The 14,276-nt window shown below is 41.9% G+C and overlaps 1 protein-coding gene across 1 annotated transcript in view; it reads right to left on the bottom strand.

Moving 5' to 3' along the window:
- Positions 1-14,276, bottom strand: part of LOC108624066 (rap guanine nucleotide exchange factor) — a 108,962-nt gene that overhangs the window by 60,431 nt on the left and 34,255 nt on the right. Inside the window, exon 4 of the mRNA XM_026812691.1 lies at positions 13,757-13,840. Within this exon, the coding sequence (XP_026668492.1) occupies positions 13,757-13,840 (84 nt within the window). The remainder of the gene's footprint in view (positions 1-13,756; positions 13,841-14,276) is intronic.

Genomic DNA, 14,276 nt, shown 5'->3' with positions numbered 1-14,276 from the left:
TTAAGGATATCAGCGCTACTTGATTAAACCACTATCAACGCTAAATTACAAATATATCCTTGCGTGGAGTTTTCTAATACCGTAATACGATGTATTAATTTAACAATCGTAATGCACATAAAATATGACAATATAGAGCGTCACAGTAAATTTTTGGATAAAACAATTCTTGCACAATAGCGAGTAAAGCATAGAAGCGTTGCTCACGCGAAACCGCGTGGCTACGTGGAGAACTTTTCCCTAACAACTTGCTCGCAGAGATGGAAAACGAATCGAGTCTCGCGAGCTGGAAACTTTTTTAATATAAGGATTCGGGCTGGGTTCCACTTCCCCCGTTGCTTGTACGTTTCACTACTTTGCATTCGAAACTTCTGGGTTCAAAAATCTTCTCGGAATACAAAGGAACAAAGACGTTCGTTATTTTAAATAATTGAATTCGATAAGACAACTACGTTATATTCATTGCAGAATTATTAAATACTTGTTTAGACTGTTTCTCTCGAATACAAATTATTCTGATTGTGATTGACGTAGTTAATAAGGAGAACAACAATGCTAAACTTGCGCTATTCTGTTGAATCGAAACAGAATAGACACGGCGCAAGTATGCATTGAACCTGTCATAATTCCCGATCCAATTTACTTTCTCTCTTAATGTATGCACAATTAATTAAACACGCTCTATTGATTTTGCACAAAGTTACTATTAACGCACGATATGGGAAACTTGTACTCAGCTATTTCGTTAGTTTTAACCGAGGAAGGGAGGAAGGAACGGAACGTGGAAAATGAAAAAATTTCGTATTCAAAGAGCTCTTTGTCGAAGCAGTTGCGCGTTTCGCTCTTTGACAGAAATACCCGAGCACCCGGCGAGAAGTTTGCGTTTTTAATTAACCGGCTACCGTTCCCTTTTTCGGTAGCCCCGTACCAGAGAACCTGCATACGCCTTTCAGGGTTTCAGTCTTAAAATAATATGTGCCCACGTTTAATTATAACTACGTACAATAAAAGTTCATAATATAATAATAAAAGGAAGTGTAATGTGTTCAATAACATGCAAATGAATTATTCATAAATGGAATTATTGAATGCGTTTCATATAATACGTAATTCGGTATTCAACGTTTCGATCAAACTTTCAATGCTTCGTGCAAATAGAATTGTCAAGTTTTAAGATACGATAAAAATGTTCTCTTTTAACAAAATTGTGAACAAATACTGAAGCCGATAGAAGAGATTTATCGAGGTCGTAAAATTCAATCTATCATAGAAATTGTTTTAGCTATCGGACTAACGATTTCAGGTAGTTTTCAAGAAGGATAGGATTCGAAACAAATAAACTTACTGCTCTTATAATCGTTCGCTCTCGAAAATAGTCGATTGCGACTGAAGGGAATTCTAAAAATTCTGATCACTTTTTCCGCAAAACCGGAAATTCCTCGCTACTGGAATTCTTCTCGGGGCTACGAATTCCAGGCAAATTTTCTACCCTTCGGTAAAACGTATTTTAAAGTCCGGTAAAGACGGCTCTCTAAACGGGTAACCGCAATAGGTATCGGTTACTAATTTTTACGACGAGTTTTATGACGGGCGAATTCTACGACTTCGTTAAAGTTCTTCCGTCGACTTTACGATATATCTGACCCAGCGTCGAGAGAAAAGGAAGAGGAGAAAAAAAAACAGAGAGCACGAGAGGCACTCGAGGCGAACAAAAACCATCCGGTGGGTATCCACGAATGTTTGCAATCGTTGGAACCGGAGATCAAGTATACAAAAGACGGTAGCGTCGGGGGCAACAGAGGGCTCGTATCTGTAAGTGGCTGCAAACATTTCATCGAATTTGGCGATCCCAAGGGCCTCCTGTCCCAGAAGCACGGTACAAAGGGTAATAAACGCAGCGTCCGCGCGAGACAATGGAATTCAAAGGCCCTTCAACTTCTATCCCGTGCAACCCTTCAACCGCCATTTCCCCATTATAAATGCGAGCGGACCGGTACATCTGTTAATCGTGGCACGTGGCACTCGCGTGCGTCGCAAGCCGCAGGAACTGGCCACGTGACCGCGAATACGACGGGTCGGGGTCGCGATTTCCGCGAGAGAAGAGGTTTGCGGCCTCCCAGGAATTCCTAAGGAGAAGGAGAGGGAGAAAAAGAGGAATTGGATTTATACGCCTCGGAACTTGGAAATGGATGCCATAACTGATGATGCTGTGTTCAGTTCTATTGTACGCGGCTTTTTCTACCCTGGAATTCGGTTTCATTTCTCCGCGGTATTTCTTACACGGTTCTGCGCACGGGCCGCGGACGTCTGTACAAGATCATTTTTATATACACAATTTGAAAGAGAATGAAAAGAACAATACCGACTGTACCGGTTTATAACTCAATTGAACGAATAAACGTCGCGTGTCATACAAAGACCACCGTATAACTCGTTTCATTGTAAGATCTGAAAAAACTGCATCCCCGCGATAATCCGATCTCACATCTACGCACAAGAGATTCGGGCAAAGCGCTTTAATAAACTCAAATGAGGGTTCTTTGAATTGTTTCACGTATCGATGGACACGCGGAAGCGAGCGTGCGCTCGTTTCCAGGATCCCATTCAAACGGTATCCATACGGAAAACCGATACCATGAAAGGAGTAACCTTGGCCCTTTCCCCCCCGCGGCGACAGCTCCAACGGAAGTTGAAAAACTCATTTTCCACCGAAGCTGGAATCGCACGATTACTACCAATCGACCGATTCTACGTGATTCCCTGCTGTTGAGTCGCCGAGTTTGGAAAAACATATTTTTCACCTATTATACCGATCAATTGCACGGCGACAAAAGGACTGGGGAGCGATTTCCCGTGAGAGGAGAATCCGATTACGCAAACGTAGTGAGAGAAAAATCGAGTTAAAGAAAACTTGGCAACGCGAGAGAAGTTAGCCGACTTCTTGCCGCGGGTACACACCGCGGCATTCCTATTGGAAACGGAAAACGGGAAATAAGCCAGTATATGTATACACCGTTGCTGGGAAACGCGCAAGAAAAGGGTCCCGGATTCCGGGAATGGAACCGATCGAATCGCGAAAATTAGAAGAAGCTTAGAAGAAATCGAGGAGAGGCCGCGGTGCACACCACCACCACTCGGAATGCACTCGATAGCCTTGGCTCCTCGTAAGACGGGTTTCACGATCACCGGAATATATGTATATGTATGCGGTGTACGGCTGGTACCGCGTTTCGCGGAATATCTACTGGGTGGCTCGAGAAAAACACTAATAAACCTGTAAAGTAAAATCGGTTTAGAGACGCCTGTGCGCGACATTAATAACTTTCTCAAATAAAATCAGCCATTTCTATTTAGAAACATTTCGTACAATTCATATTTTCACTTGAATCGTTTGTATAGTTAAATAATAACAGCTGAAGAATCAAAGCTTTCATGCTAAATGAAACTAAAGTTCTGATGAGTTTTCATCAGATATACACCAACAGGATTCCAACTGTAGAACCGAAGTAAACTTGTAAAAGATAATTTCTGCTTTAATTATCGTTCGTGAAAAATGAACTCGAACCGACAATTACATTTTATGATGTACACAATCCTTTTACGTTTTATACACTTCTAGATATTCGAACTCTATTATCATGTACTGGCATTGCTTATAATTACACGATAAGATCTGCGGTGTAATGATAACTGCGAGGATATAATTATTTGTTATTTTAAGTAAAACGGCACAGGATGACGGTAATCGGGTAGGTGACAGTAAATGGCAGTAGAGAAAATATTAGAAGGCCGCAGGCTGCCTGGTATATAACGACATTAACGAGATTGAAGTGCAGGAACGTGAAGAATTTTCCTGATTAGATGAAGAGAGGAGGAAATGTAATTTAGAAGACTTCTACAAGAGCTGTTTGATCTCATCGGAAATATAAAAGTTTTTACGTTAACTAGGAGGGTGCAGACTGAACGAGAAGAGGATTGACGGCAGATGTGCGCAAGTCCGATCAGCGTACCTTCCGGCCAAAGCAGATTGGCATCGCAAATACCGCGGCGACAAATGTTTCTTGTTCGTTTGTCTAAGCAATGGTGTACAGCGGGCATTTAATTTAGTTTGAGATCGATAGGGTGTGGAACGCAGCACGTGCTGCCGGGCAAACAAGCCTTCCTCTCCCGGCAGCAACCCTCCTTCTTCGCGTTTTAATGCTTCGTATACACGTATCTATCTGTACACAATATAGTCTGCCGTGGGTCAATACGAACTGTCATTAAAAATAACACGGAAACTGCGAGTAATCATCATCTGCATACATGTTTCAAATTTCATCGTCACGAATTTAATTACTGTTGCATTCATAAAAACGAGCGTACGAAACGAAATTTAAAGATCGTTTGAAAAATTTTTAACTGAATTCCATGAAACATCATATGAAAACCTGCGCCCTTTTTGTACTGACAAAACAATACCGACTATTATTAAAAATAATTCTACAGCAATTTAATTTGCCAAGGATGCGTTACACTTTTTTAAAACGAATTTCTCTCTGCGTTATTTTTAACACAAACTGATTTCCTGTTAGAGAAAAAGGCGAACAAAATGTACGAAAAGAAAATCGAACGAAACTGCATTCAAATAATTGTCAACTCTCACGACTGATTTTTATTAAAAAATAATTGTGTAATTCGCACGCCACGATTTTCTTGCTCGGAACAATCTTCGCACGTCATTTCGGAATATCAGTCTGAAATATTTACCTCGTAACGCGAACGTACAGCGAAACCGAATACACGTCGGACGCACATTACGTACTACACATTTATATTACGTGTGCGGTATCAATAATTTTCAGTGCACCGCACGTAATAGACGGTCTTATAAAAATAAAAACCCGCTGACCTGTAACAACCGTCCTAAACGTAAAAATATTTTTACGTCGCGGCACCCGATACGTTATGCACAGCTTTTTCGCATTTTCCTCGTGTACAGGGATAACGTTTCCTTAGTAATATTTAATATCGAATATCCCTCGATGGAAAGGTCAAACAGCGTTTAAAACATAATTACTTTTAATTAGCGTCGCATGAAAATCGGCTCGGAGGACTCGCCAGTATTTATCTTTATGAACAGTTGAAATTTCGCAACGTTGAGTAACGAGGGTGCATATGAAATGATTGGTGAAACATGACGCGAAATTGTTTAGAAGCAGGTAACAGTAACGCATACTGTGTTTTCATTCGATAGAACCTGTTACTAAACCGAGTTTCCCAGTTCCTTTTCCGTGCACGTTCTTCGAATACTTCCTTTTTAACGACAAGGTTAATACCGGAGACGCACGTGAAACGAAATCGTTTTTCGAGTAAATTTATTCCTGCCTACGCTTGGAGAAAATAAGCGTGCGCAAATATGCCTCGTTCTCTCTCTCTCTCTCTCTCTCTGTCTCTCTGTCTTCCTCTCTCGCTCTGATGCTATCGCTTTTTTTAAGTCGCCACGAAACGTTGATATATAAAGTAAAACGCGCCAACGACCAATAGGAAATCGATAATTCATTCTATAAACGTAACCAAAGGAATGAGTCGATAGAGATTGGTGCCATTAAAACACAGTCAAAAGCGGCACTATGCTGTATTCCGAACGCTTAACACGCATAAGGGTTACGGTTTGCATTATCCGAATCAACGAACCAGAGGATTTAATTAAAAAAAATTAGATTGTCGATCCATCGCGGAAGCAGTGTATAAGAATGACTCCTTTACTTTCTCGCTGTTATTCATAAACGTCGGAGAATTCTTTATTAAACCGAGAGAATGCTATTTTATTTCGAATGCTACGTCAATTTGATGCGCTTCGTGATTAACTCGACGTACCGACTGGCATTTTAATATAAAAATTTATATATTAAAAAAAAGTTTCATCGGGGTTTGCTGTTTCATTTTATTACGCTACGTCGTAAAGCGAATTCCTGTGAGAAAAGTACAATTATTATTGCCGGTATGCAGATTTATCGTTTGCGCGAGAAGAAGACGGAAGAATGTCCTCGGAGGCAATAACCTTCGCTGAGACAAAAAGATTTCAGGACAAAACGGGTCGATACCGCGGTATCTCGTAATAGATTGCACAACTGCCCTGTTCGCGAATTACGTGAATCTTTTATATAAAAGCCCCTCTTCTAGCAAGTAGCAAGTTGTATTAAAGTGACGGCAGAGGCAAGTGAAAATTGATTGCGTAATTTACGGCCGAGGAAAGTCAAAACGAGTCGACGCATTAAATAACTGCCGGCCCCGTAATTACCCATAATATTGCACGTTTCAACGACTGCAAAAGCCAATCCGCATGTAAAATATTCAAGCCAATTAGGAGTAAGTCGGTTTCAGAAGAAAATATCAGATACCTTTCGAAATGCAGGCTGAGTCAATAACTGCAATTGTAACAGTCAACAGTTCGATGAACTGATTAAAATACGTTCTTTATCGAGAACGGAATATTTTTTTTCTCGCTTAATTAACCCGAGGAATTCACTTGCGAGTTGGCGAGTTACAGAAGTTAAAAGGATTCCAGAGAGGATAATTCACGATGGCCTCGTGTTCTAATGGGGACACTTCAGCCTCGATTTTTGGAACGAGAACGTAGTATTCATTACACTGGGAACGGATTTCCCTCTTTAAAGGTAACGCGATCACGCGTTTACCAAGCGGCGATTGATACGTGACGTCCGAACGAGTGATCGAATTATCATCAACACGATTACTAAAGATGGAAAATGAGTGATCTTGTTACAAAATCATGCATACACAGGGAGAAGCACGTCGTTTGTGTACCGAACGAATTTCAGCTGTATTCTAAAACAATTGAATAATCATTCGTCAATTCGATCTGTATAGAACTTTGGTGATCGCCACGATAATTTGCAGGCTCGTACAAACTGCCGATTGGTCACGTTCCCGCACGCATGACTTCTATTGACGCGTGTGCACGCCGAAAAGCCTGGCCAATCAATAAATTGTGGAAAAGCTCGGGGAAGGTCGATTGTCTTCGATTCAAGGCTGGTCGAAGCCAATTTGCGGCAGCCTTCGGCACCCGTTTGAATATTCATGAAACCTGTTTCGACGCTGTTTCCGCTGCTACCTTCTCGCTTCTCATTGTTGTCCAAGCTTTTTATCCGGTACACTATTCAAATAGGTTCTATGCACCAGTCGCGAACGTGTTTCTGCCGCGTTAAGTTAGATCATTACCGATTCTCGTTCACCTCCGTATCGAGTACGTCTCCGTAATTTTTCGAGAAAAATTCAGACAGAAATTCAATACGTCTCCTAAATGAACTGAATTTTCGTTATACTTTTTTAATCAGATTAAAAGGTAGATCAAAAATTGCGTAAGGGACGTGGAAGGTTTAAATACATTTTTAGTGAGGGATTTTAGAGGTTCTCTCTCCGTTTCGCTCACCTTCCCATTACGCGCCAGTTCACGAACGAGACGTTTTTGCTCGTTTCCCTACCACTCCGACTGAATTAAACCGGACACTTGACACGGTTATTACTTTTCACTTTAATAATCCTCGTCCCGCGTTCGTTATTATATTCCGCACTTCCAATTTCACTGGAGCTGTAAATTACACTCGGCACCCAGGCCGTATCAAAGTAATTATTTATTTATTTAGTACATCGCACAGGTTGCACTCAGGCTGATTGCTACGCCGGAGTTAACGTGTAAAGTCAAAGCCAATGCATGTTTTAGTAGCATCCTTAATTATGCCAGCGAAAAAAGAGTGAATCAAGATACGGTTTGTTAATGATACAACCTGATTTTTTTTATTCTTTTATAGAATGTCTGAAAAATTCGCTCGATCCGCTCTGTGTTAAAAGAATGTTCGACGAAACTCGATTGGCTTTGTATCCCGCAAAAAATGTAATATAAAGTATATTAGTTTTAAATTGCAAATAGTTTGCGAGCCTCGGATCTTTCAAATATTTTCATACAAAAATATTTACCATTTATATAAAAGGGTAGGCGGAATCTAGTGACGAAACTCGTGCGTCGAAACAGAATTCGTGCATCCAGGTCACGGGATATCGTCGATCAAATTAATACGAGTACTGCTACTGCGCGTCGGACATTTTTGACATTTCCGAAACACCGTCGGCATTTCGTTATCTCGTGTTTCGCTCCGAAAATGTGTCGACGAATATATCCAGAATTGTCAGGGTACAACGAAAAACGATGAAAATATAATAACTCGCTATACCAAGTTGGATTAGTTTCCAGGAAACTAGCACGAAATTTATGATAATTTATGAGGGGAGCAGATACAACGCTCTCAGGATCAATGCTGCTGCCGTTCGAACCACGGACTGCTGTTCACGAAAATTAAACGTGTATCATAAAAGTATTTCGTGTTTCACTCGCGAGTGTTACGTTTACTTACGTATACGTGCTATAAATTAGATAAATAAAAGAGATCAAAGTATTGCTGATATCTATCCGAATTATTTTATTTCTTCATCTAATAGTCGATTGCGCCATTATATCACTGACTCGATGCGAATTCTTAGCAAACGTCGGATTCAGTAAAACCGTAGAGTGAGATAAAAAAAAATGCCAAGTGAAATCTGGCTCGGCGATGGAAATTTCGTCGTGAAATCTTGAAATTGGTTAGGTGTAAAATGGTGGTCCGAGATAATTCGACTTGTCTAACTGTTTATAACATGGTTATTCGCGAGAAGGGTAAAGTTCGAGCGAAGCAGCGGGCAAAGGAAACCACGAATAATCCCGGGAGAGGCGACGTGCTTCTGGGCCATCAACGTCGATGCATTGTGGCCGTATAAAGAGCTCGGTTAAAGTTAAATTAGAGGCTGCTCACCGGTCATCCTGGGTGACAGTGATGTCGGGCGGGGGCGCGGAGGGCGAGGCACTGTCTGGAGCATCCAGTTTGTCGGCTTTCTGTCCTGCCTGTTCCCTTGTCTTTAAACGGTCCGACGAAAACGTCGGACGACCGGCCAGCACGACGAACAAACGAAATTCGTTCACGCGAACGTCATGGCGACGTTCGTTGCAAACCCTGTCCCTCCAGTCAATAGATACGATTTTATCGAAAGTTCAAGGTTCAATCAAAATTGAACTATTAGCTCCGTCATAATTTCACTTGTTATTTATACCTATTTGTGCACGATACTTTCGACCATACGCGCACTACTTTCACCGTCGAAATCCGAATGGAATTCTACGATCTCTCGGTACAATCCCACTGAGCAAAGTGAATCCTCGGTGAAACCGTTAACTCGACTCGTTCGGCAAAGCACATTAACATCAGTCTCTTAAGCGATTCAATCTCTTGGAATCAAGATCTTATTTAATTTGTACTTGAAACAGCGTTCGCGAGTAATGGTCCCTTCGATCTCAAGGCTCGGTTTATTAGATTTATTACGGAATGTACTGGCTCGCCTCGCCGGGTGAAAGCGAACGGCAATTATCGTTGTGAACGTAGGCAAGGCGCAACAACTCGGCTCCTCCGCTCCTCCGATCGGGAAACAATCATCCTGCAGGTCTCCAGTTGCAAGGCGAGGAGTGACTCCGTTTCAAGGAGGAAGGCTCGGCCACTGCGGGAGACTTGGGTGCACCGGTAGTCGCTCGGGTCACTGGTCCCGCTGGATTTCGGTATGCGTGGCCTGCGAAACGAGTTCCACTCGCGAGTGATCTATGCGCCACTTTTTCGCAGCAGCGAAACGCTCGTTAAGATCGGCGAGCCAGATAATCCTCGGCTCGCATCGGTCGGGATTATCAACCATCGAGCCAACGAATGACCACTCCAGCTTTCACAGAAATGATCTTTTCAAAAATTCGCTAAACCCATCGTCATCGTCGACTTTTCCTTCTTTTCTTTTTGTTTTTAACACGTCTGGTAGGCAGTCTATGTCGATCGATCACAGGTTTCAGTTTTTTGTTGCCAACTCCAGTTGTCACTCGGTGGTTTCCCAAGTGCGGTGAAGAGGGAACTGCGTCGGAGAGACCGATGACGGGGTGCACCGCACTCGACGACGTTCCGTGCACGTAGACGGAGTTCCGAGGGTGGCACGCTTCTCGCCCCTGTTGTTTTACTCGCGGCTCTAGAGTGCCGCCGGGGGTGGGAGAGAGAGGGCGGTGCGCACGTGCAGTGCCGGAAAGGCCACGCTCTTTTCTTTCTTATCCCGAAAATCGATCGTTAAGACACGTTGCATCGGGTGACAGACACCGGCTTACATGCGTGAACACCACAAACAACACGATCTTTCTTCTTATCGCTCGCTCTATCTTCACCGCTCCGATTCAAACGAGCACGGCCACGTTTCTTCTTCTCTTTTTAAACCGCTACATGTTTACTATTTTATTTCCGGTAGTCGGAATGCGATTCGCGAGCTGCAATCGGAGTACCAAGGCTTACCAGTCGCCGCGATACACTCCAGAAGACTGGAGTCTCTGCTCTCGCTTGTAGGTGAGGCCCCTCTCTTCTATAGCGTTTTTCAGTGTTGTACCGAGCTGCCCGTGTCCCCTCGAGCGCGTGCCAAAAACGAATCGGATCGCCCCGAGGGTTTCCACGTCAAAATAGAAAGGTATCACGCGGGCCGAAACTAATTCGTATAAAACCGATATACAGTCGATTCGCTTACAGCAACGCAGCGTGATAAAATGATTGAATGTACATCGGGATAAATTCAGCTTTTTTTAAAAAAAAAACACTTCAAAAACTTAAGAACGAATGATACAATTATAATGATGATACATAATTCAGTTTAGCGATTAAAAGATTGACTCAAAGAAACGCTCGCACATGCGACTGCTGTCCGGCGTTTTAAGCATTCCGTGTACTTGAGATTCAGCAATGAATAATTATTTGAAAACAGGCGGGAAGTTTATATACGGTACATGTGTGTACGTATAAAAGCCGAATTTGAATAAGAAAAATGATAAATCCCAGGTATTACTACAGCCCTGGGTTCAAAGCCTGTCTCTCTCTGCTATAGCTCCCGCTCCCACACATAAGTACTACCTTGCTCTCGTGCTCTATCCTCGTCAACCAGTGGAGTCCCCCTCTATTGATCTATCTATCTCTATCACTCCCGCCAGTTTTCATATCGGTGGTCCTCGTCTCGCCGGGACTGTTCGTAAATTCCCGGCACGATTATGAGACGGGGGGGGGCGACGCCAAGGGGGAGATAAAAAGCGAGAGGATAGGCTTATCAAACATCGGCTAGAAGAGGACAGAGTTTGTATGAAAGAAACGGAGCGAGCGTACGAGAAAGAATGCGGAGTGAGTAAGCAACCGCAGGGAATGCGAGAGGGAACGGGAGAGATAGCAGAGAGGGCAAACGAGGAGTTGAATGAGCGCGAGAGAGAATACGAGCGAGGAAGAAGCTTGTGGGTTGTGCCGCGTGTAAGTACGAGTGGGGACAGGAAAAATCTAAGTAGAAGCAGACGAAAGACTGGACTGGCAATCAGTAGAATAGCGAAAGAATGGAGTAAAAAGGAGAACCGGGTGAGATATTAGATATTGGTATGCTAGAATTCACTGATACCAAATCGAAAATCAGTGAAATTGTTATAAACAAGATTTAAGATGTTGTAAAATGTGGTAACATTGTTAATCCGTATGATAATTGCTATATTGATCAATTTTCTACAGTGAAAATTGACACATGACTGTTACGACAGATTATGCAATTGACTAGCTGACGACTTGAAGAGTACGTAACAGACTTCACGGTCTCTACTTCTTAATAGAAAAACGAGGCAGTGTTGAATTTATAAAAATTCATCTCTTTATATTAAATTACACGATAATGACTGATCAAACTTCGTCTTATTTTCGACAACGAATCTTTGAACTATTTGGGATAATGAAACCACGCAATCATTTAAGAATGCGTACAAGTAATTGATGAATCATTTAAATAAGTGACACGATATCCGTCGTGTTTCACGACTACAATTCATTTAAACCGACCGAACAGATAAAGAACGTGGACGCATTAAATGTAATAAAGGAAGAATGGGGAAACGCGACGAGGACGAGGACGACGACGACGACGACGACGACGGGCGTGGTTGCAAATTTTTCTGTTTACTGTCCATGGGAGGGCAGAGACCGTGAAGAGCGCGAGATTGTAACCGCACGTGGCTGCCTCTCTCGCAAAAGTGTCTCGACGGGAAAACGGTATTACAGGAAATCTCGCGCGAAATGTTAAAGGTGGAAGCTGCTAAGAAAAAGGAACGTTTCCACTCGCAAGTCGATACAAGGTCCTGGGAACTGGATAACTGATGAAAATTCAAATCGGATATTCCACATCAAACGATTTTACGATACCCTTTATATCGGAGTATCATTCATTACCAGTGATCCACTGTGGAACAGAGTTTCTTGATTGCCTTTAATAAATGGCACACACTGAGATAATTTCGCTCGTTATTTATACTTGAACTTATAGAATGTCTTATCATTAAATGAATCGTGAATTTATGCAGAAACGGTAAAACTAGCATCGTCCATACAGCAGCTTCTCGATTACTCGTTACGTTCTCAGTAAACGATACAAATTGGCAAGCTTTGTAATTAATATTTGAGTGCACAATAAAATCAAATTTCTGTCGACGTACAACGCTCGCCTGTCGTGTAATAAATTGGTTTTACACAAGAACGGCCCTGTGTCGAATTGCTCCGAGGGACGGTACGAGAATTAATGAATAAATTGTTCGGTTAAACTCGCGTAGCGAAAATTCGCCTTTTCTTTTTCAACCGATTAAAATTCATTAAAAGTAAATTAGCGAACGCATTAACCGTTACTGTGTCCCGATGGGAGTAGAAACAAGGTTGCACGATTAATGAGAATTTCCGTGGTCCGAGGGACACGAAGAGAAAACTGCGACCGTAACCCTGCCATGGGAACGATTTATGACCGAGCGTCGACATACATCGTGATCTTCAAGTCAAAAACAAGATTGCAAAACGAACTACTCCTGCATAGCTAAACACGAATTTGTTCTCATACTCCGAGACGCGATAAATACTTCGTGAAAGAAACTGGAATTTATTTAATAAAAATTCAGAACGTTAGAGAATCGAAGATGTTATCATGTAACAATATAATTTATTTAGTTGCACACAGTTTTGATGATGATGAGAATTCTGTTCTCGTCACCCGGTATATAAAATGTATACATGCCTACTGCGATCGATTTCCATCTGGCAAGCTGCTACCCACAAAATTCTCGAAGCCATAACATTGAGAAATAAGGAATAAAACTTGGTTTCCGAAGGTTCCATCGTCAGAACGCGACCTAATTGCGTTAAACCGAGCGATCATCAGATGACCGGTGGTGATTCCGCGGGATGATTTATGCCTTATGGAAACCACGTCGTAGCAACGCATCTAGCGTGCATCCACGGATGAAATTACAAATGCTGAATTACGATTACAATAACTAGAATTTATGGCCGTGGCCCGAAAACAGCCGAATTTATCGCGCGTTGAGTTACGGTGGCTGTGTTTGCATTTGCAATGTAAATCTGTATGCAGAATTAAAGCTGGCCGACCGACCGCGGACGAATGCAGTTACAACAAATCAATTCGAAAACACGAATTTTTTCTCTCCTGTTATCGTGCTCTTGTTTCTTATTTATAATGTTTGTTTCAGTTAAAAGCAATGGTACAAGTCGAATAAATAATTTATGTTCTCCAGTGAAGTAAAACATAGAAATGTACGATTTATGTATAAAACGGTGATTGATCGACTCACCTAGAACGAGGCAGGAACATCGAACCGTCGATGAACACCGAACCGGAAAGCAGGATGTACCAACTCGTTGCCAATTCTCCAGTACTGAAACAATTTAAATAATTTTAATGTAAAACGATGCGAAATAAATGACTAACAGAGATCTGATCAGATCTTATATACGAGATAGATTATAAACCGCGTGATATTCTATCTAAATCATTTGTTACATTACGTAAAACGATTTTAATAAATGTTCGTATAAAATCAATCAGTCTGATTCTTATACGAAGTCTAACGAATGTAGAACACGAAGCGCGTTACACTTTTACAAATAGTAGCTCGTTAGACAGTTACATGTATCTTAGCGTATCGTAAAAGAAATTTAAATCCCAAGTGGAACGTGCGTTCTACTTATTCTTAAATACCTGTTGCATTATATATTCTTTTTACACGAAGGTAAAATATGTTTCCCTTTCACTGGCACGCACCACTAACTCACGACATGTTCTTCGAAATCCCAAGAATAAATTCTATTGGC

The sequence above is a fragment of the Ceratina calcarata genome, unplaced genomic scaffold (genome assembly GCF_001652005.2).
Source record: "Ceratina calcarata isolate Rehan_Ccalc_2016 unplaced genomic scaffold, ASM165200v1 scaffold115.2, whole genome shotgun sequence".
Lineage (NCBI taxonomy): Eukaryota > Metazoa > Arthropoda > Insecta > Hymenoptera > Apidae > Ceratina > Ceratina calcarata.
Note: the sequence above shows the minus strand (reverse complement) of the source record. Positions and strands in the feature narration are given on the sequence as shown.